This window comes from Castanea sativa, chromosome 7, assembly GCF_040712315.1.
Source record: "Castanea sativa cultivar Marrone di Chiusa Pesio chromosome 7, ASM4071231v1".
In the NCBI taxonomy this organism is placed as follows: Eukaryota; Viridiplantae; Streptophyta; class Magnoliopsida; order Fagales; family Fagaceae; genus Castanea; species Castanea sativa.
Window position 1 is genome coordinate 1,146,122 of NC_134019.1, and position 23,778 is coordinate 1,169,899.

Consider the following 23,778-nt stretch of genomic DNA (forward strand, 5'->3'; position numbering starts at 1 on the left):
AATTTCTATTATAGTTTATTAATAATAAATTTACTAACTATGACCTTTAAAATATCAGCAAATTGTGGGTTTGTGTGCTTTTTATTTATTTATTTATAGAAAAGGAAAAACCCATTCCATTTATCCAGACAGCCGGCCACACACATGATTCACGTGATATTATTCCCTTCCGACCAGTTACAAAAATACAAAAAAAACAGGTAAATACTAAAATGTCCAAAAAGTAAACCCTTTTTGATCGATAATTTTATTTATATAACAAAAGCTGCTGTCTCTCGAGTCTCGTCTCGTGTCGTGGCTTCCGACTAATACTTTCAGATCATCATCATCATCATCATCATCGAGATCGATCAATAGTGATAACAGAGATGGCGGAAAAATCAGCAACACTCTTCTCTCCCTACAAGATGGGCAACTTCAACCTCTCTCACAGGTCAGCTCTCTCACTACTATTTCTTATTTCTTTTATACTTTTTACTTAATTTGAGATGCACTTTGGCACTTGGCACTTGGCACTTGGCAGGGTGGTACTTGCTCCGATGACGAGGTGCAGAGCTTTGAATGGGATTCCACAAGCAGCGCTTGCGGAGTATTACCAGCAAAGGTCAACTCACGCCGGTTTTCTCATCACTGAAGGCACTTTGGTCTCCAACACAGCCGCCGGGTACTTTCGTCTTTTCACCTCACTTTTTTTTATCTTTCTTTTACTTTAGTGCTCTGTTATGTGTGCCCCACTTATGACTACAACTTCGCATCAACCGATCACTTTTTTGTGTGTCTCTCCAACTCATTAGCCCACTTATTAAATTATTTAAACTTTTCTCATAACAGATGTGCAATTGCATCGATCGATTAACAAAAGCCTTTTTCAAAAGTAAATATGAAAAAAATAAAAACACAATTTTTATGAAATTTGAGTGTAACATCTAATGACGGGTGTTAATTAAAAAAAAAGAAAAAAGAAAACATAAAAGAGGTTGGTGATAAATTAGTGTGCAAGTTTTAAAGTCATGATATGTTTTGATCATCAATTGTAAAAAGATTACGAATCCTAATTAGTATCACTTTTAATTTGGGCATGATAAGTAGTAATTGGATCTTTGTGGATTTGGGACAGAGTAGTTTTGGATTTAAATGGGCTTACTGTTACTATTTCAATGTCTGAAAGTTGAATGAAATCTGAGTTTTCCAAATGCTCCACATATTGAACATGGATAAGAATTTATACAAAAAAAAAAGAAAAGAAAAAGAACACTTGATTAAATTATAACCATTCTGTTTAATAAATACAACAGAAATGAATTAATGTGTCATTTTAATGAATTTTTATTGTCCATAAACCTAAACATCTTGGAATCAAGCTTTATCTGCTTTGGCTATTGCAAATTAGTGTCCTCGATCAATATGTCACAACAACACTAACTATATATAGGTTCAAATATATATGATCTTTTTTGTTTACGTACAGATAGATAGATAGATAGATAGATAGTAATGAATATTTTTGTTGATGGAAGCAGGTTCCCACATGTTCCTGGGATATATAATGAAGAGCAGGTGGAAGCATGGAAGAAAGTGGTGGATGCAGTTCATGCCAAAGGTGCCATCATTTTCTGCCAATTGTGGCATGTTGGCCGTGCATCTCATCAAGGTGCCTATCTATCTATCTATCTATCTGGAAATTGATGTTATATAATTAATAATTAATCAAATTCTCATCAATGAGCTTTATCTCAAATGGAGCTTCTTTCGTAACTTATTTTGGATTCAAGATAGATTCATTGCTCTCTTCCTAAAGACAAGATGATCGATGTTATTATTATTATTATTATTAGTAGTTGTAGACTGGTAATTTTGTTGTTGTTGTTGAAGAGCTGACCATTTTAGCTGGTGTCTTTGACCAATTGATTAGTTTATCAACCCGGAGGGGCGCCTCCAATTTCATCCACGAACAAGCCCATATCAAATAGATGGAGAGTTCTTTTGCCAGACGGGTCCTATGGCATATACCCGAAGCCTAGAGCCCTGGAAACTTATGAAATATTGGATGTTGTGGAGCATTATCGCAGGGCAGCATCGAATGCCATTCGAGCAGGTTTGTTAATTTAACTTATGTCTTTATCAGCTTGTGACTATGTCATGCAGTTGCTTTACTTCTGAGCTTCTAATGACTTTAGCTTAATTACTTTACCTGCTTATAACTGGGGTGAAGTGCCTTTTAAGTTTTAACTAAAAGGGTATTCAACCATCATAACTTTGTATGAGTATGACTCTGCTTTGTAGTAACATGGGGCACGTTAAGTGACTATGAGTGTGTCTCCTTTTAGTGGCTATTGAATAGATTACAAGTGGAAAGGCTGCATGCATATATGTGAAATCATGATTCCAAATGTCAATGTCATACCCGTGCATATAGTTTTGGACTTGATACCTATTCGTGGTCCCTCAATTCTTTAGTTGCTCACAGGTGCATCAAAATATTAAAGATAAGAAGAGCTTAGGATTTCAGAAATTTTATAAAAAGCAAATGGTTATTATTATTTTGAAAATTTAAGCATCACTTAGTAAGCGTTTAATTTTTCTTTAACCAGTTTGCATTGAAAATTCAAATTGTTAGTAAAAATTAATTATAATGCAGGACATGTAATTGCCTCAAGGTTATCTTTTCACTCTGCACCTTTGATTGAAGTTTGATGCAATGGATTTGTTTGTCATCCATGGTGCATCATACTGACAAACAAGCAGTTGTTATTATGTTCAAGTATCATCGTATATATAATCTTCATGTAATGCAATTTATCAAAAAATATAAAAATAATCTTCGTGTAATGCAGGTTTTGATGGAATTGAGATTCATGGGGCACATGGCTACCTCATTGACCAATTTTTGAAGGATGGGATCAATGATCGAACAGACGAGTATGGTGGCTCAATTGACAATCGGTGCAAATTCTTATTGCAGGTGGTTAAAGCGGTAGTGGCAGCCATTGGCGCAGAACGAGTTGGAGTGAGAATTTCTCCAGCAATTGATCACCTTGATGCCACAGATTCAGACCCACTTGGCCTAGGCTTGGCAGTGATTGAAAGACTTAACAAATTCCAAGTAGAACATGGCTCAAAACTCACTTATCTTCATGTGACTCAGCCTCGATACACAGCTTATGGGCAGACAGAATCTGGAAGACCTGGCAGTGAAGAGGAGGAAACTCACCTAATTAGGGCCTTCAGAAAAGCATATCAGGGAACCTTTATCTGTAGTGGTGGCTTCACTCGAGAGCTAGGAATACAAGCTTTGGCTCAAGATGAGGCTGATTTGATATCTTATGGTCGCCATTTTATCTCAAACCCGGACTTGGTCATGAGGTTTAAGATCAATGCACCCCTAAATAAGTACATTAGAAAAACTTTCTATACACAGGATCCTGTTGTTGGGTACACAGACTACCCTTTTCTAACTAAGGAAGGAAAGGAGGCATTGTCCCGCCTCTGATAGCTAGGGACATATTAACTGAATAATTGCTTGTACGTTACTCTAATAATTGCCTATGTCTTGTTTTGGGCTTAAACTTGATATATTTTCGTTGTGGAGACTGGAGACTTAAGAGTGATTATAGTTAGCAGAAGTAATTTCAAATATGCATTGTACACTACAAATTTCAGAAACAAATCTTCATTAGTTTGTGTTATGGCATGGAGCTTTTTATGCACTGTAAGCCTGTAATGATATTTGATATTGCTGGCTAAAATGGGTTGCTATTGGCTGACATGCCCCCTTTTTTTAGCGATTAGTACAAATCCTTATGATATGTTATGGGGTTGTCAATTCTGTTCTAGAAATTATTTCAGTCTGTCCATTAGCACGAGATCAAATTTGAGGGGGCCAAAGCATAACCAAAAAAGAATTCGTGAAGCAAAAAAAATGCAAACCACGATTATTGAAAAGCTACTTGTAGCTTGTTTGAAAAGGTTTATATAGACCAAGCTTAATGTAGGCTAATTGATTTTCGTCAAGTTGATTAACATCATAATCCCATATTTCTTACACAATTCGGGATCACACTGCAAATGAACTATTATCAATATCATCTGTGATGATTTTTCAAAATATCATTTGAGGATGTTTATAAATTGCTACATCAACACTACTTACGCTAGAAATTAACATTAGCTTGCCTAACATCATAATCTCATATATAAAAATTAATGTTTTTAACTTTTCATTCCATTATTTATTTAATTTTAAAATTTGATTCTCTGCTAATTTAGAGTTTATACATAGCCATATTCAATAAAATTTTCGCTAATTAGATCTATACATATTTTTCCTTCTTTTCTTTATAATGAGTTTCATGAAGAGAAGGGTGGCAAAATAAGCTCAAACACATTTGTCTACTCAAATCTACCCACTCTAATTTAACTCAAACTCATCCAATTATTAATTGAATTAAATGGACATCATCTCAATTAGACTCAATGATTATTGGGCCATTTAACCCCATTTAACCCAAAATCAATATAGCCCAAATTCAACCCAACCCATCCCAAAAAAAAAAAAAAAAACCAGCTCTCAGGTTTAACGAGGGTTTTTCATTTTCCCTCATTTTCTCGGCTTCCAATCACATCAAAACTCTTCAAAGCTTCAGCAGATTTCTGAGTTGTTCGCCGGATATTGACGCTATCTCTTTCCGGTCACTCCAGCACTCATCGGTAAGCTTCGAATCTCGGATTTGGTTCCTCTCTTTAGTATTTGCATTTGGAAGGGTACTGGGTTAAGAATAGAGTAAAACTGACATGTTCTGCAAAGTAAATGAAAGAAAAGGGTTTAAAGCTTAATGGGGGTGATGGGTTTTCTTTGAATCACTAAGTAAACGTGTTTGCCACATGGGTTTTATGTAGGCATTTTGAGTTGTTTATATGTTCTTTTTTTCTAATGGTGTTTGGTATAATTGTATATTTGAATCTTTTCATTATTAGAAAATGTGGAAATGACATTCAAGTGTGAGAAGCAAAAGTGGAAATTTCTTTTATTTTCTGCACTTTTTTTTTTCTTCTAAGGAATTTAAAACAGGGTGATTGAATTTCACAACTCGCCCATGTTTTTGACATTAATTCTGCTTGTTGTAGTGTCAACTTTCATAATTTAAAAGTGTAATTTCATGTGTTTAGGTTTGTGCAATCAAAGCTCCTGGTTTTGGGGAAAATAGAAGAGCAAACTTAGATGATCTTGCCAATTCTTACCGGGGGAGAGGTTATGCAATCTTTTACCCCAAAATTAATTTCTAATATATATATATATATACACACACGCACACTTATAATATGCAGAGTTTTTTCTCTTTTCTTTTCTCTTTTATATTTTTCTTTTTATGCTAAGACCTTTATTGTACAGTTTATCACTGAAGATTGTGGTTTAACCCTTGACAAAGTTCAATTTGAAATGCTTGGAACTGCAAAAAAGGTTTATGTTTTTGTGCAGAGTGTGCTATGGTGCTATATTTGAATTTCTTTGGGACACGACTAACTTCAAAAAAGTAAAATAAAATAATGGGTGTCTGTCTCTCTTGATGACACAATAATTCTACAGGGGGGTGGGGATAAGAAGCTGATTGAAGAAAGATGTGCACAGGTATGCGTTTGGCTTTTCTCTTTAATTCCTTATTTATTTTCAAAATTTTTATTCAGTGTGCTATTCACTTGGATGAATTGTTTGCCAATTTTTTTGATCAATAATTTTGACACATTAGAAATGCACTTAGTGCTACATACATGGGTGAAATCGCAATTCTGATGACCTCCCTATAGTGGTATAAATCCAAGAATTCAAGCCCCTTTCATTAGCTTTAGAAATGGTGTTTAGAGGAAAGTAGATGATGAAGAGAGTGTTCAAGAATGTAGGAGAGAAGAACTTGGCTCCTGGATTGAAAGAGTCACTCAAGAAATGCATACTGGACAGTGAGGTTGTCATGGGCCGAGCCAAACGCGGCCTCTACGCTGGCCACCACATCCAGTTCGGCAATCGCGTCAGTGAAGATGGTGGCAACAATTGGCATTAGTTGAGAAGAATGAGTCATTATGTAATTATATTATTTGTTAAAACCTGAAATTACAGCTAGTCCGAGAGCCCAAATGCTTTCGATTTTGTTCATATGGGTGGTCATTTCAAATCCTCTAAAAATGGGACCTTTGGCAATCTGTATGTAGGATCAATTAACATTTTTCTCTGCTAAAGTTTAAATGTGTTCCAAGTCTTATACTTTTAGACTTTGTTTGGCTTTAGTTGAGGAGAATTTGTCATTCTGTGCTTATCTAATTTGTTAAAATCTGAAATTACAGCCTCAAACCAGGAATCCCAGGGATGAAATGCTTCTGATTTGTGTAAGCTTTTATTGTAAACAACTAGACTGTGCATATATGATAATGAATTAGAAATTGGAGAAAAATTAGGTACTGTAGCTTAGGTCCCCAATTAATTTCAATCAAGTTGCTGAATTCTTTTATTTTCTTTCATAGTTAATTTTCTCCAATGACTGGACTGTAAGAGAGAGAAAGAGAGAGCTTCTGCCTCAATCTTATTTATTACCCAAGATACTTAGAACCATACTCAAATTTGTATTGTGAACGTTCTAAAAGTTGATGCAGTATGAAGAGTAATGGTACTCTGTTTGTCCTTCTTTTTGTTCTTGAATCTGTAGAAGGTTGTATATATCCACCAAAGTTTAGTTCAATCCCTTGTATGTGACTGATTACAAATTTGGGAGCTGGTACATGTTTGGGTCCCTTGATATAACTTATAAGTATGTTTTTATGGAGCATTGACCACTAGTCCCACGTCCATGTTTTTCTTTTCTTCTTCTTGTGAGAGAAGGTTGGGGGAAGAGAAGAAAGAAAAACCTGGGAAGGGGAGGAGGGGTCAATGGATGCATTTAGCAAAGAAAGCTAATCACATAAAGGTCAGCTAGTTCTAATATGCCCATCCTTGGAGTTGGTTCATCAATTACTTTACCGGGGCCTTCATTGGGTTTTTATTCTTTTTCACCTATCAAAAAGATTTCATTGATCATTGTACTCTGCACCATGATTGGGATGCTCTCTAGTATACGTCCTGTATATATTGTCTTTTTTCGTCAATAAATTACGTTATTTATAAAAAAAATAAAAAAAATGCTATACTGGCATAAGGTAAATCAGGATTTTTGTTAGCTGGAAAATTTGCACATCTATCATATCTTGGGGTCTGAGTCCTCATATGATTCATTGCCAGAAAGTGCTTGCAATATTTGGTGGGTACGTAGTAGCACGGGGATGGAAGGAGGTATTAGTTGAAATTAGAAGACCAATCACTGTTTATGAGTCTGACTTTAGTTTTGTATGATATTAGACACATTAGTATCCCTGATGTCTTAAGACGTACTCTTTCCTATTTGGCTATTTTACCCCTTGTCCTCCCTACACTACCCATGGGCTACATGCCCATTGCCGTTGTATGTCCTTTTGGTAGTTCATATTTCTGACCTTAGGCAGGAGAGCATCTCCCAATTGAAACTGAGCCAAAGGTCCTTGACTCCTTGATCCTAGTGAGATAGATTCTACATTGCTCCTAACCTTTCACCTGTAGATTTCTTTTTTCACTATTTAAGATTATGGTATTATGCATTAAGAATAAGTCAGTGTTATAGTCTTACCAATCCATTGAAACATAGGAATGAGGCCTGGTGAAGTGATGGAGTATTAAAGTATTTGCATAAGCCTCCAATTCCTTGGACTTTGCTATGTGATTGAATGGATTCAATGATATCATACATCTGGCCATCATTGCTGTAGATTTCCTCTAATCAAGTCATTGAATCCTTGTCAGAGATGATGATGACAAATGCTAAATTGTGCCTGGATAAAACATGAATACATCTACTTTTATAAATCTTTATGATAATGAATATTTATAATCTGGACAAATGCCATTCAGGTATATGAAGTGCTTACTTTTTTCATGGATTTGCTTGTGGTGGTTAGGTTTGGATGAGGTTTTTAGAATTTGGCATTTAATCAATTAGCCTTAACACTTCTAATACATGATATTTAATTGATTTGCTTGTTGCAGTTTGTTTTGGATGAGGATTTTAAAATTAGGCATATAGTCAGTCAGTCTGTACGCTTCTACTACATAATATTTAATGTTTTATTGGATTCATTTATGCAATTCGTAGAATGAAGTTGTCTTGTGTTGTTGCGCAACATAAGTTGTCTCCTGCTTGCTCCATTTTGGCATTTGAAGTTTTTGTCTTTTATCAACTTAGAAGAAGTATCTTTATTCATCAGAACTTTTTCTGCAATTCTGGTGATAGGTCAAGGAGGACTTGGAAGCCGAATGTCCAGGAGAAGCGGCTCTTCAGTTACGTTTTAGACCGCCATGTTCTAGTGAAAGTCACCACTCATGCCCTTCGTTGCTTTGACAAGGCAGGAGGGATTGATGAGTACCTGCTGAAAACTCCTGACCACAAGATGGACACAGAAATGGGCCTCTACTGGAAGTCTAGGATTGAGAAGATGTACGAAGAGCTAGGGAAGAGGGAAGTTGTTTTCTTTTCACCTGAGGATGAAGCCAGGTTCGAACAACGTTTTAAAGATCTGAAAGTGGCCGAGAGGACAGCTCGTAGGGATGCCAGGAGACAAATGCCTGGTTGGTCAGACAAACAGAAGCAGATTGAGGAAGGCCAAGTGGAAGATCGATTGACTGATGAAGAAGCAGCTCCCGAGCAGTGGGCTGCAAACTCTTAAGTTTTGGACCATTCACCATCTTGGAATGTTCCCCCATCTTTGTTTTTTATTGCCCATTTGAAATTTTGTATCTCTTTAATGTTTGTTTTTTGAAGTAGTCTTTAGCTGTATCAGGCCTGATGGAAAAATAATATTCAGCGGAAATCATTTATCATTTTCAGATGGAAATTATTTGATATTCCTCTGATGGATCATGAGTTTAACAGAACATAAAAGTAACAAGAATGTTGTTACTGGACTTAACTTCTCATGGTACAACGTCTTGTAACGTTGCTAATATAATTTCATTTTTGAAACAATAACGCTATAGATAAAACAAATTTTACAAGCCGTTCTTAAATTTGTTTTATTTTATTTTATTTTTACCTGGTCTGTAAATTGAACCAAACCTATGCCTGGAGAAGTATCTTACAATCCAGGGAAGTAATTCATACGGGGGCTGTGTGGATAGTAGGAGATGGCCGGATGATAGATATTTGGAGTCACAAATGGCTGTCGGATCTGGGACAGAGTAGAGTGATCTCGCCTAGGAATGGTGCAGGGGTGGAGAAGGTGTGTGAGCTGTTTTATCCCTGCACAAAAATATTGGATTCGGGACTAATACAGGACCTTTTTTACCCCTGGGAAGCTGAGATGTTCATGAAGATTTATGTCAGTGAAGTGAGTAACGAAGATGCACTGGTTTGGCCCTCCAGATGGAAATTATTCGGTAAAGTCAGCATATAGGCTACTTGCTACAGAGGTGACCAATGGGCTCCCTTCCTTGTCGGATGGTGACTGTTCTTTGACCTGGAAGCGTATTTGGAAGATACAAGCGCATGAATTACTCTGCACCACTTATCTACGGCCTGCTTGATGCTTTGATTGAAGCTGGTCAGTGTTAGAAAATTGATAACATTAGTCTCTTTTTACACTTCTTATTTATTGTTGGTTACTTTTACCAGATTCATAACATAGCTATTATTGTAAGTTTGGTTTTGTATTTTGGACTATGATTGAATTTGTTTTTGTTTTTGATTTAATGGTCAAGCTACAAATTGCTTTATTACAATCATGTCATGCTCACTGATATGTCCTCACTTGGATTGCTGTAGTACAGGAGATTTACGCCGTGCTAATGGTCTTTTTAGGCGATATGGTTTTGTGCTTCGTGAAGGCAGTAATCCTTCAGTCTCAGCATATAACTTATTAATGAAGGTTCGATACCTATCTGGCTATCTGTGAGAAAAGTACAAATTGCAGTGTATGATTTTGTTTTTTTGTTTTTTGTTTTTCCCCTTAGTGCTTTAGCATTAAGCTCACCAAATTGGAGTTGTTGATGATGTGGTCTTGAGCGTTCGATGTAAATTATCTAACTCTGAAGCTCAATTATGTTGCCTAAACATTCTCTCTTTTTTAAAAACTTTCAGGGATATATAAACACTGGCCATCCTCTGGCCGCTGGAGCCGCATACGAAGAGATATTGCGTTTAGGGTTAAAGCCTGATAAGCTCACCTATAATAAGCTAATCTATGCTTGTGTCAAGACTGACAAATTGGACATAGCAATGCACGCGTTGGAGGAAATGAAGGTTGCAAAAATGTATCCAGAAGGCCAGTTTAGAGCCTGGAAATTACTCTTAAATAGCACAAGAGAATAGCCTAGATTACTAAAATTATACATTTTTCTTTTTTCAGGACAGAGCACAGAAATTTGGCCATGATGATCTTTTCCCTGATGTTGTCACCTATACAACATTACTCAAGGTTGGTTGCTCTTGTGATTATCTTATTGTGTAATTATATAATGCTTAGTTTGTAGAAGTTCAAATGTGCATAGTGCATAACATTATCTAAGTATTTCAAAAACATTTACAGCTGTACAGTATCTAAAAGTTATTAGTTATTACATCATAGCATTTTTTGGCAGGGATTGGTGAAAAGTATGTGTCTTCCTCTGTAAAACATGTCTTTCTCGATTCATTGTAATCACAAATTGGAACTGTGATTGATCCTTCTTTCGGTAGGATACAATTAGCAGGACTTTGTCTTTGAGGAAAGGGCCTTTTAGCTTTTCTTTTGGTTAATGTAAAATTTGTATATTTGTCTTGTTGATTCAAATTTTGAGCAAGATTTCTTTGTTCTTTTTTCTTTGGTAGGGTTTTGCACTTTGCAAGGATCTGCTTGACTTCAGAAGATTGTATTGGAAATGAAATCATGTCATAATTTGCTTATAGATCGAACTGCATACACTGCAATAGTTGATGCATTGCTAAATTGTGACGCATTCAAGGGTATGTTACATTTGAATTTTCCTTCAGAATTCTGAAATGGTGACTAGGTTAGGTAATGGACTCAGATTTGGATTGTATGGTGGCAATCCAAGTTTAGATCCAATATAATTTATGTTGCGTTTGTTCAGCATGTGTTGATATGACTTTAATGAATGGTAAGGCTGAACTATGAGCCAATGCATATCTCAAAATTATCTAACTAGTATAAAATGTCCTTTAAAGATTTTGTAGTACTTGAAAATCCAAATAGAATTAGTTGAATTATGAACAAGAGTTGGAGTTGATTTTCATGAATATCGCGTAGCTAATATCCTAGCATTCTCTCACTGTTTGTTAGTCACATTCTACATATTATAGTGTCTTCTCAGTATGTAACTTTCTTGAATATATTCCTGTGAAAATGACTATAAACCTAGCAGTAAAGTGGAGTAAAATTAAGAGAATAGTTAATTGATTGCTAGGAATTATCTAACTGTATTCTTTATTTCTTTTTAAATGACTACATACTTACTTAATTGGGGCTAGATAGATGTAGTTAGGTGCTTCCAGAGTGTCATGTTATTTGAAAACCTATCAAGGACAGCTATCTTATTTTACAAAATGTAAGGCAACATAGAATCAGTATGTTCCAAAGATGACCATATGAACTCATTTCTCATCAGAAAACAAAAGGAAGCGAGAGAGAGAGAGAGAGAGAGAGGGGGGGGGGGAGGGGTTTGCTAAATTAGTATTAAATGGATTATGAAACCGGAGGGTCTATTGACGTAAAAACTATTAAGTAGAGCTCATGTTACATTTAGAGAATTTGGCTGAGAAGCACCAAGCTCATATTGTTGAAATAAAGCTTGTATATTTGCGTGCTGATATTCACATGTACACGCACTACAAAAGGGTGGTATCTTTTAGTGGCATCAATATCTGTTATCTGAACCTAGTTACTTGAGGCTGCACAATGTGAATTTCAATTCTTCTTATTCTTCCCACTTAATTCATTTCAAGGCAGATCGAGATCCTGTTTTAATGTATTAATAACTAAAAAATAAATTCGTTTCTATCTGTCCGTGATGTTTAGACGCTCTTTGTATATTTGGAGAAATGCTAAAGCAGGCTGGCAGAAATTCAGACTTGCGACTGAAGCCTCATCTCTATCTTTCCTTGATGCGTGCTTTTGCTAGTAGAGGAGATTATGACATGGTCAAAACCCTGCATAAACGCATGTGGCCGGATACTGCTGGAACTATCTCCCTGACAAGTCAAGAAGAAGCTGATAATCTTCTCGTGGAAGCAGCTTTAAATGATGGTCAGGTACTAGAGCTGGTTATACATAATCATCAACATTGATGTCTTTTCAGGCATAGATGTCCTTTTTTCCCCAATTACTTGTGTTTTCCCTGATGATGGTTGGTGCAAATTAGTTATGGCCTATTATAAAAAGTATACCCTTGTATACTTTTCTTGACTTTTGTAATGTTCGTCTTTGATTTGTTCTCCCTTGTATACTCCCTGTGTACTTGGGTGACTCTCTTTTATATATCAATGAAATTATCTTTATTACTTATCAAAAAAAAAGAAAAAAAGAAAAAAAGTATACCCTGCCTCTAGAAGAATGTGTAAGCTGATTGCTATCATTGAATCATTTGACATTGTTGCATTATAGCATAAAAAATTGAAATTAAGTTTGCACTAACGAGGGCCCTGTCAGTGGTAATTATGTGCCAATCATGCTAGCATAAGTTTCACCTCCAGTCTCCAAATTGCATTCTTATTCATTGATATTAAGTGGTGTATAAATATGAACTTAAGAATATATGATGACTAAGAGAAAAGAAATTATATTGGATTAGAATCTGGTCAAACATATCTCTGAGCCAACTGTTTTATGTTCTTAATGTGTCACATCTCTTACCCTTGTTTTATTGCCGTCACATATCTGGAACTTTTCAAACCTGTTTGGTGTAGCTGCATGCAATTGTGATGGTCTTTGGAATTTTTTATCTCATACATTAACTAAACTATTGTGTACTTATTTGTTTCTTTCTCCCCCACCCCCCCCCAAAAAAAAAAACACACAACAAGAAAAAAAATACCTTTCCTTTCCATGTTATTCAGAGCACATCTTCCCATACTATCATGTGCAACTGATGTTAATATTTTCAAACCTGTTTGGTATTTGGTGCTTGTTTGCAGGTTGATGAGGCTATTGAACATCTAACAAATATCATTAAAAGATGGAAGGGAATATCATGGACAAGTCGAGGAGGCTTGGTGTGTATTGCATTGTTAATTTCCATGATTGCATAATGGGAATAAATGAAATACAAAATAAACCCCTAAACTACTCAATGTTCTGATGTGATGATTGTCTGTATAATATTTTGTTTGCGATTGATGCAAATATGATATCCTGATTTTGAAGATGCACAGAAAAAAATTGTATGTGGTGCTGGGCAACTGGCAAGGTGCCATTTAAGTTCCATAGTTTTTTACAGATCCAGAAATCATGTTAAGGGCCTCCTTTAGGTTATATCTTCTGGGGTGCACCATATAATATCACCTGCTTTTGTGCTAGCTGAAAAACTAGGCGATTTATTCTGAATTTCTTGATTTTATTTTATTTGCTCTGGACATTTTTATCATGCTATTTTCTGGTTTTGCTTTTATATATACTCACCTTTAGTATACATCTGTAATGCAGGCTGCTCTGCGCTTAGAGGCTTTGTTGGGATTCACCAAATCCATGTTCAGTCCTCATCTACTGCCTCAGGTTTCCAGCTTGTCTCTCTGTTTCTCAAATTGCGAAATGTTCATAAGGTCCTAATGACTATTTTTTGAATGCAATACATATTTTAGGTGTCAGTGCATGTAGACTCACTTTTTACCATCAGTGGCTCTTATATGGAAGATCACTTAGGCCAAAATGGTTAAGTGAATTCAATGACCTTTATAATCCATAATCTGGTACTTTTGGGCAAGGCTGATAAATCCAATTTTCAGTTCTAGAATTATCACAATACTTGAGTGATACCACCCACAAGAAGCAGATTTAGTTGACTCTTGTATGGAGACTGTTAGAAAAACGGTTCAATGATTAAATTCATCATTTCCTAACAATTTAAGATTTTGAGACTAACAAATAATTTATCATGGTATCAAAGTAGGTGGTCCTAAGTTCGAACCCTATCTCCACTTTACCTCCTACTTAAAAAGTTAAAAATCCATATGTTAGACCATTTATTAAGCCCACACACGAGAGGGAGTGTTCAAATTATAGTTGAGTGTGAAATCACCATTTCCTAATAGTATAAGCTTTTGGAACAATCATTAAATTATCAGACCTTTTAATTGAGCATTCTGAATGTTGGGTGCAAATGCTAGTTTCCCATGTTTCATATTTTTCAGCACTGACTGACTGTCTTCATGATATATATATATGTATATATATATATATATATATATATATATATATATATATATATATATATATATATATATGTATGTATGTATATATGTATATTAGTTTTTCCTTTTGGTCCAGAAAATTTTCTTTTAGGTTGCCTGAGTACACCATTTCTCTTCAGGTATCACCAGATGAACCAATTGAGAGTATTATGATTCCTTTTGAAGCATCTCGGCCTCTACATGGTACTCTGGCCTTGAAGAAGGTGGTTATGCGCTTCTTAAGAAATCCAGTTGTGCCTATAATTGATGACTGGGGCAGCTGCATAGGACTATTGCATCGTGAAGACTGCAATGAGGTTTGCTTATTTTCTTTTCAGCTAACCATCTTGAGCTGCTTTTGTATTTTACATCCAGTTACCTTTATTAATTCAGTTTGTTGAGATTCATCTTGTAATTAATCATATGGACAGTTGTAAATAAGGCTATGCAACATATTTTTTCTAGCCAGTGTTGGGTAGGGCTTGTTCTTAGAATTGTTAGGATAATGCAATCAAACTTCGTGTTAATTCTTAGAATGTAATTTCTATGTTTGCAAGTTTACCAGAATAGTGATTATGAACATATATACTCTTTGCTATAATAGTGGTGAGAAATTCAATTATCTGTAACACACTGAATTAAAAAGCTAATACAAATTTGTGCGTTCTTATTCAGTTGGATGGCCGCTCTCAACAATGATGAGAAGCCCACCTCCTTGCGTAACAATCACGACATCTATTGGTCATGTGGTTGATCTAATATAGTTCTGCCTACAAACACAACTATTCTCACACAGTCACACACAAAAAAGGAAAAAGTTATTTTATACAATCATTTCCACAACCAATAGAACACATGTTATTATTGTTCTTTTTTGATGATTAAACAAAAGTTATTTTACTGCCATACCAAAATATTACAATATTTTCATAAATGCTAAGGTGTCAACCTATCATAGGTTAAAATAAAATAATTATATTAGAAGACCTACCATAATTGAAAACAGGAGTATTATAAAAATGTTGTTGTCATTTTGTGATATCCCAATATTTTCTTATAAAACGCCTTTACTTATAAGATTAAGTCATACTATTGAGTTTTAGAGTATTTTTAGACTATTTATCCTAACTGTATTCCCTCCTATCACATTCAAAATGGGTCCTAATAATTAAATTTGTGGTGAAGCTCACGATTAATGTGAGTAGCGGGAGTACCACGTTGCTATATTTGAGGAGTATTGAATATTTTGAATATAAAATGTATTATGTTTTAACGAGGCAATGAGTTAAGGTTTTAACCTAACAAAGTACATTCAAAATTTTACCAAAAGTTTGTTTTTCATCCATGAACTTAAATTTTTTTCTTTGTTTCTTAAACTATTAAAAAGTTCATTTTTCATCCTTAAATTATGGAAAATTTTTACTTTCTTTCCTTAAACTTTAAGAAAGATTTTTCTTTCATTCAGAATTATAAAAAAAAAAAAAAATTTATCCCTTATTTTTGTCTGTAAACTATAGAAAATAACTCTTAACAAAATCTAGGGATGAAAAACAAATTATTTTTTACAAAGCTTACAAACTTAAATGATATTATTTACCTTATAAAAGAAGGGGGGGGGGGGGGGGATTATATGCTATGTACACAATTTATTTGGAAACTTAGGAATAAGAACGCTCTTCTCAACTAGGAGTAAATACAGGATAAACAGGCGTTTTGTTGGGAAAGAAAAGCCCAAAGTTCTGCTCTACGCCGACTGGCTTTTGATTCTCATTGAACATGGCAAAAATGAAGCCTTCTATGTTAATGTTTGGTCTTTTTGGAGTCCCATTCTTGACAAGAATATGCTGCATGAAGTTCTTATTATATGTTGCTGCAAGTGATGGAGTTGTCAACTCACCATTCCCAGCTGAAGGCCATCCACTCTCAGACACTGCCACATTCACATCAGCTACACCAGCCCTCTCCATTGCCGAATAAAAAGCATCAACCACGGCATCAAAAAGGTTGGAATAGCCTAAGGCCCCATCCTGAACCACAATCCCGGTTGCTGTAAACTGTGCATAATCCAAGTGAACATTTGCTGTGTCGGATGCATAGGCAAAGTAAGGATACACATTGATCATAAGTGGGGTTTTCTGAGCTGATAAAAATTTGAGAATGTCAACCATAACATTGCTTGCCTCAGCTGTGAATGCACCAGCTGAAGGAGGATAAGAGGTTCCCAACACATTTGCTGGCACAACTGTGGTCACCTTGACATTAGCTAGATTTCTAGCAATGAGTATGTTTTGGAGAAATTGCATTACGGGCAAAACGTAATTGCCAAGTGATCCAGGAATAACCTCATTGCCAACAGAAATATACCCAAAAACAACATCATTAAGGTAAGGTTGCACATTGATTGCAAACCATGATTCTACGGCTGCTTGGCTAGCTGCCAAGCCACGTAAATCTTCATTTCGCATGCCCAATGTTACAACAATTTGGCTCCCTCTTAGTGCTTCAAGTGCTGCGGGATTGGGATCAAAGAGTCTCAATTTGCTAATACCATATTGTTTGTAGAGTTGAATTACTTCAGTAGGAGGAGGTAGGTTATCTCCCAGCATTCCATAGCAAACACCAATATCAAGGGGGGTTTGTGCGTGAACAACTTGGTTTTGACTCTGAGTGGCTGCAATGACACAGAGAATGAATGCAATCCAGAAGATCGAAATTTTTCTTATTTTCATCACGGAATGCTTGTCCTGTCATTAATGAGAATCAATAATCAAATAGAGGAATAAATAATAAAAGAATTATTAATTTTCAAAGGATTGCTTAGTTATTGCATAATTATATACATATCAGAAAATGCTCTTGTTATATACTTTCGTTTCCATATGACCTATTAACAACTACATACAACATCAGTTAAGAAAAACGTAGAAGATGCAACAACAAAGCTGGAGATTTTAGAAGACCTTTGATTCAAAGTCCTACCTTCGATCGTCTTATATATATCATTTTCAAATCTACCAAACCTCGGAATATATATTAGATCAAGGGTTGTATGCACGTAGCACCTGTAGTATGTAGTATGGATGTCGTATATATAGTGATTCAAACAAAAGGCAATGTATTAATTATCTGCACGTCGTTGTTATCAACGCACTGACGCACACATTAATTTTTTTAGCACACCACCCACACATGACACATCAATTTGATTGCTTTGTTAAGCCATTTGCTTTATTTTAGTTACTCCCAATTCATTCATATCTTTACTTAATGGAAGTTTTTTGCATGCAAATTAAAGATCCTTTAATACAATACAAATCCTTACAATTTTTTGTGTTTCACTTTATATTTTACCAATCACAATTTATCACGTATCTGTTTTAACTTTTTCTTTTTTAATAAAATAGTCAAAGTTTAAAATGAAAAAATAAATAAATACATGACAAATTGTAATTGGTGGAACACAAAATGTGATATAGAAGATTTGTATACTCTTTAATGAATAATTGTACTTAGACATTCGTAATTTGTAAGTCTAGTAGTATATAACAAAATAATTTCTTCATCATATTAGGTATATATGTAGCATTCTTAATTAATAAGAGACTAAATTAATTGGATTTTTTTTACCTATTATTTACCGATCCCTGTATGGCACAACCACAACAATGGAAAAACAAATATCCATAGTTCTGTTGGCAAACTTCTGGAAGTAAACTTCATACGTGGCTAAGAGCATTCTCATTAAGAATGCTAAATGCTATAAATGTTAAATTTTAACATCAAGTTTGTAAAAAACACCGAAAAGCAAGTTACAACAAATATGCTAAACTTAAAAAAAAAAATACAATCTAAGCTACAGTGAGCTTTCGCCTTTGAAAGCTCATTGTAGCTCCAATATTAAAAAAAATTATTATTTTAATGCTTGTGGTGGAAAAGGTGGTTTTTGTAGTTGTTTTTACTATTATTTTAATGAGTAATTTATATTATTTAAAACAAAATGGTAAAAAAATAGAACCTTTGATGTTGAATGTATTGTAAAATGAGTTGTTAAAATTGATAAAGTGGTTTTTTGAGATGCTAAATGCTAAAATTTTTAAAAACTTTGATAGGAATGCTCTAATGTTTTGCATACCAACGAATATTGCATTTTGTGCATGCAAAATGGAAAACTATAGAAATATGAAGTACAACCAATATCCTTTATGAACTTTGATATTTAATTTTAAAATTTAAATGGATGCTAATTTTTAGTATTCTCTTCGTTGCCTTAACCTTTATTTTTAATAAAAAAAATATAGTTTCAACTTACGATGTCTATTTTAGATAATTACTCTTTTATTATTAGCTCAAGACACATATTAGTTTTTTAATGTAGGTGGGGCTCGAACCCCGGATCTCTTATCACAAGAGACTTTACTAGTTGAGTGCTAATTACTAGAACCCACAAATTATGGTCAATGACCCAATTGGTCTTATGGCACCTCCCTAAGTACTAAGTATATATCTAGAGATTGAGGAGGCACCAAGAAAAGAAATAAAGGAGAACCACAAGGAAAATGATGAACCTATTTCAAGCTAGGGGCAATCCATGAACAAAAATGACAAAGAAATTACCATGCAAGAGAAGGTGAGACTAGCTCCAAGCTAAAGCAACTATGATGAGGAAAATGTGACAATAAATTAGGGACAAGTTGATTGGGAAGAATACAAAAAGAGAAAAATGAGATAAGTGAGGTGTGCATGCTCATACAAGAACGATGATCGAGTTGACCAGAGATGATCAAATTTTAAATTCCTATTTGGGCTAATCAATGAATATGGTAGGTGATTCATGCAAAACTAGCTTAAAGATAATACACATTGATGTGCGAATTGATTTGGATCTATGATCCCTTGTTTTTCCCTCCCTTCCTCAAATTCTCAAATTATCTTCAAGGTTCATTTTGTATTCGAATCATGTTATGCTCTACTATCTTTAAGCTCTTGTCATACTTGAAACTTCTTTGGACTAGAGTTTCTTCCATCTTATTGTGCTAAAAAATTTTCATTTGTCTCAAAACTCTTGTCGTGTTTAAAACTTCATTGATCTAGAGTCTTTTCAACCATCTTTGATCTTCATATAGAGGTGTTAGGAATTCTAAAGAATTGATGGTCATCTAAAGGCAAAAGGTGCATAATAAAAATGATAAAAGGAAGTGAATGAATGATTTATTTGAATAAATATGTGCCTCCATAAGAAGAAAGAAGGAAATGAACCCATGGCCTAATCAACTTTTCCTTGTTAATTTAAGATTAAAGCATGCTAGTGGATTATTTAAATTACTTGAATATGCTAGAATGTTCTTGATAAGCTTGAATGTTGTTCATATAATTGTTCACTTGTTCTTGGTTGTTCCTCACATGTTCATGCATGATATTAGTTTTGATCTTAAATCCATATTTGAAATATGAAAAACATATTAATTTCATAATTTTTCCAAATACTTGAAAATAGGATTTATCACATGCACAGACATTAAATTCAAACAAAGCAATGAACATGTAATTGATTGATAATATATTGGATGATGTGATATGAATGTTAGCTATCATATTCTAGAAGACTAGTTTCATTGGGCAATGTGGATGCCTAATACATTTCCATCTTATAATATAACCTCCAAGCTTAGATCAAGGTTTAGTCGATCAATGTTTGTTCATATAATTTTCAATCTTTAGATTGTAACTAAAAAACAAAGTCATGTACTATATCTTAGATTGTATCTAGGATCAAAGCCATGCAATTTCCTATGATCAATGTACATTCATTCTTAAATCAATAAAATGATGAATGTTTCCATTATGGTTTTCTTATTTATTCCAATAATTAAATAAGTAATGACTCTATTGTAAAACTCTTAATCTAAAGGAAAAAATATAATCAGTTCAACCTCCATTTTAAGAGGCAATAACATGACTTCATCCATTCACGTGAATTTGGCCCAAACCAACCAATTCCAAAATGGGTCAGGGACGCGAGCTCTCACAGTGGCGACTCCACTGGGAATATTGAGGGTTATTAAACTTCAATTAGGTTATGGTAGCCAATCATGTCATTGTTTGTTCATTACTTTTGTGTATATAATATGTCTAATATGTCATTATATTGCATGTCATGCATCATTTGCTTGGATGAAATAATTTTTTATTTGTGTGCTAACCCGGAAGCCTGGTTGTAGTAACCGTGGATGAAATTCTAGAGCTAAATATTATATTATTTTTTTTCTCCTTCATTTCTTGTTGCTCTCACTCTCTCCCTCTTGGTTTCTTTTCACAGTTGAATCAAAAAGCATAGTCTTTCTCATAAAACTAACGAAATAAGAACAAATTAATAAAAAAAAGAAGAGCCGATCTAACCATGTATATGGGCTACATGTTGGTGGTGGGGATGAGAATAAGCAGTGGTGGAGTTGGAGCAGATGAAGGAGGATGAAGACAATTTCTCTCCGTTGGTGGAGCACAATGTTGATCTCTCTCTCTCTCTCCCTCTCTCTCTCTCATGAGAAGCTCAAAGTGATGAATGGAAGAATTAGAAACGTGTGGAGTATGTGGACTTTAAATGTGTGGCATTTTTTTTTAATGAAAGAAACTTGTTGACTAAATGATAACTTGATAAGTTTGTCTATTTATAAAAAAAATTAATGATAACCTTTTGCTAAAAAAAGGACTAATCATTAAAATGTTCCTAAAAAAAAAACTGACTAATGTAGTAATTACGGTAAGTATTTTTAAAAGTAAAATTAATTAGAATTCACTGAATTAGAATAATAATCTCTTAAATTAAGATTAGATGGTTTTTTTTATCCAAAAAAATAGAAAAGGATAATGATAAATTAATAAATATTCATAATTAACAGATAAAAAGTTAAAAACTAGGGAATTTTTAAGGGAAGAATTAATGAATAAACTCATTCCTAAAATATAGATAAACTTGATAAATTTTAGATTACATAAAAATTTCAAAGGATTTGCACAAGACTAACATAGATTTGATAAAGAATAACAAATAAATATTGCATGATCAAGAATTAAAATTAGACTATTAACAATATAATAGATTGTTGGAAAATTTGAAAATTATACAATAGGAGAAATAAATAAAGATTAAAGAAATAATAAAAAATAATGAAGAAATAATATTTAAATGAGATAGAGAAATGATAGTAACTGTTTGCTTTCCAAATAATACAAAAACTTGGATAAACTACTAGAAATACTCTTAGATAAGATTTTTTTTTCTTCTAATTAGTAGTTTTGATTGCACACACGTACTTGCGCACACACGCACGTGCGTACACACACACGCATATTCCAATAGCATTATTTACATGGGAAATAAAAATGACATAATATGAAAACACATATTTTCTAAACTCTAAAGTTTAATATTTTGTACCTTGAGCATATATATATATATAGCCAAATAATCATCCCAACACTTAATTATTCTACACAATAATATAAATACGAGAATAGACAAAGATTTGATACAATTATTATACCTATCAATTGTCAAACCCTAAAATATATATCCGCATAGTCACTGAAATATATATATATAGAATAGTTTCACGAGAAACATGCTAAAATAATAGTCAAAATTTCTTAGCCGAAGTAGGATAAGGAAAATATAAACAGGCTGTCGGTTGGAATAGAATAATCCAAAATTTTGGTCAGCCCGTTGCTGTTGGTGATTTTCATTGAACATAGAATAAAGAAAAACTTCAATGTAAACATTATTAGGTCTTTTTGGTGTGCCATGTCCAGCAGTGATATGTCTTAGGAAATTCTGATTATATGTCCTAGCAAGTGTTGGAGTAGTGAATTCACCATTCTTAGCAGAAGGCCAACCTGTTTCACCAATGATCATTTTCACACTATTCACACCCACTTTCTCCATTGACCATAAGAAACCATCCCACAACGCATCAAACATGCTCCAACAACCAAACTTGCCGTCCCAATACACCGGTTTATCTGTACTAAATGTTGCAAAATCTTGATTTATTAGACCTGCTGCAGAGTAATAGTAAGGGTATACACTGATCAATATGGGTGATTCTGTTGCTTCTAAATGTCTTAAAAGCGGTATCATATCCCCTTGTGACTCAACTGAGAATGCAGCATTTGAAGGTGGAAAAGTAGATGCCAATACCTGATGTGGACACTGCAGTGGCCACTTGTATTTGACGTAAATTATTATCAACGAGTACCTTTTGAAGATTTGCTACTACCGGCAAAACATACTGGCCATAGGGTCCTGGGATAGCCATGTTTCCAACAACGATACAGTTAACAACAAAATCATGAGGAACGTAGGGCTGCAAATTTTTTGCAAACCATGTTTTGACAGCTTCATAGCCTGGGTTGCACCGACATGCCATTTTTGGCATCGTGTCGGTGTTTGACACGTATCGGACACCGGAACCGGTATGATTCGCCGGACTCCAGTGTCCAAGCAGTCTTTTTTTTTTTTTTTTTTTTTTTTTTTTTTTTTTTTTTTTTCGCTTCTCCGGCACGGCTCCGACGCGGCACTGACACGCCAGGAGTGAAAAAAAGAGAGAGAGAGAGAGAAGAAAATCACAGATTCGCGATCGGCGCTGCCGCTGCAGTGCCCTGTCCATCGCCGCTGCCGTGCCCTCTACCCGCTGCCGCTCCGTTGCCGTTGCCCTCTGTCCATCGCCGGAGCTAGATCGGGCCGATCGGCGAGCTCCATTGACGTCGCCGATGTGCCCTGTCCCTTCCGATCTCTCTCTCTCTCTCGGCGTGGACGTCAGATCCAATCTCTTTTCTTTAAGCTTCTTCTCTTTTTTTATTTTTATTTTTTTTTTTTATAGATATTTGGCCATTTGGTAATGGGTGAGTGGGTTACTTATAAACACTCACTTATTCTCAGGACAACGTGTTTTTTTTTTAATCCCACTCACTTATTATAGTGTTATTAATTTATTAAAGTTAAACTTAAATATTGTAGATGATTTTATTAAAATAAATACTGAAAGTATAAATTGAAAATGAATATTGTAGCTTTTGAATGTAGCTTATTTAAATTTTTAGTTTGTACTCTAAATATTTTATGTGTATTATTGTACTATTTTGAGTGTTAGTTTACTTATTTGTAGTTCTTACATAATTTAAATTCTAGACATAAACATATTTTATGTTTAAAAATATTTAAAAATATGCTTAAATATAAAATTTAATTAATTATTTAATTACCGTGTCCACGTCGTGTCGTGTTTTTATTTTTTAA

At 34.4% G+C, this 23,778-nt stretch overlaps 3 protein-coding genes and 1 pseudogene across 3 annotated transcripts; 3 read left to right on the plus strand and 1 right to left on the minus strand.

Annotated features, from left to right (window-relative positions):
* The first annotated feature begins 235 nt into the window (after window positions 1-235).
* LOC142643540 (12-oxophytodienoate reductase 3) lies at window positions 236-3,746 on the plus strand. The gene is made up of 5 exons (XM_075818206.1): window positions 236-433; window positions 524-664; window positions 1,521-1,651; window positions 1,913-2,095; window positions 2,835-3,746. The coding sequence occupies exons 1-5, from the start codon at window positions 369-371 to the stop codon at window positions 3,488-3,490; spliced, it is 1,176 nt and encodes a 391-aa protein (XP_075674321.1). The 5' UTR covers window positions 236-368; the 3' UTR covers window positions 3,491-3,746.
* A 769-nt stretch (window positions 3,747-4,515) lies between these two features.
* On the plus strand, window positions 4,516-15,112 carry LOC142642207 (pentatricopeptide repeat-containing protein At5g10690-like; annotated as a pseudogene).
* LOC142643126 (uncharacterized) lies at window positions 8,206-8,775 on the plus strand. The gene has a single exon (XM_075817666.1). It carries the CDS (start codon window positions 8,206-8,208, stop codon window positions 8,773-8,775), a length of 570 nt encoding a protein of 189 aa, XP_075673781.1.
* A 1,052-nt stretch (window positions 15,113-16,164) lies between the features above and the next one.
* LOC142643128 (putative glucan endo-1,3-beta-glucosidase BG4) lies at window positions 16,165-22,909 on the minus strand. Its single transcript, XM_075817667.1, has 3 exons — window positions 22,739-22,909; window positions 22,162-22,692; window positions 16,165-17,230 (listed from the first exon to the last, which is right to left on the minus strand). Exons 1-3 carry the CDS (start codon window positions 22,907-22,909, stop codon window positions 16,166-16,168), a joined length of 1,767 nt encoding a protein of 588 aa, XP_075673782.1. The 3' UTR covers window position 16,165.
* Between the last annotated feature and the right edge of the window lie 869 nt (window positions 22,910-23,778).

Excerpts from the sequence above, each read along its gene's own strand:
- LOC142643540 (XM_075818206.1), top strand. The coding sequence starts at position 369 with ATGGCGGAAAAATCAGCAACACTCTTCTCTCCCTACAAGATGGGCAAC. Across the intron at positions 665-1,520 it reads GTCTCCAACACAGCCGCCGG|GTTCCCACATGTTCCTGGGA; the intron begins GTACTTTCGTCT and ends TGATGGAAGCAG. Across the intron at positions 2,096-2,834 it reads ATCGAATGCCATTCGAGCAG|GTTTTGATGGAATTGAGATT; the intron begins GTTTGTTAATTT and ends CGTGTAATGCAG.
- LOC142643126 (XM_075817666.1), top strand. The coding sequence starts at position 8,206 with ATGAAGTTGTCTTGTGTTGTTGCGCAACATAAGTTGTCTCCTGCTTGC.
- LOC142643128 (XM_075817667.1), bottom strand. The coding sequence starts at position 22,909 with ATGGCATGTCGGTGCAACCCAGGCTATGAAGCTGTCAAAACATGGTTT. Across the intron at positions 22,693-22,738 it reads TAGTAGCAAATCTTCAAAAG|TGTCCACATCAGGTATTGGC; the intron begins GTACTCGTTGAT and ends TGGCCACTGCAG. Across the intron at positions 17,231-22,161 it reads TCTATTCCAACCGACAGCCT|GACAAGCATTCCGTGATGAA; the intron begins GTTTATATTTTC and ends CATTAATGACAG.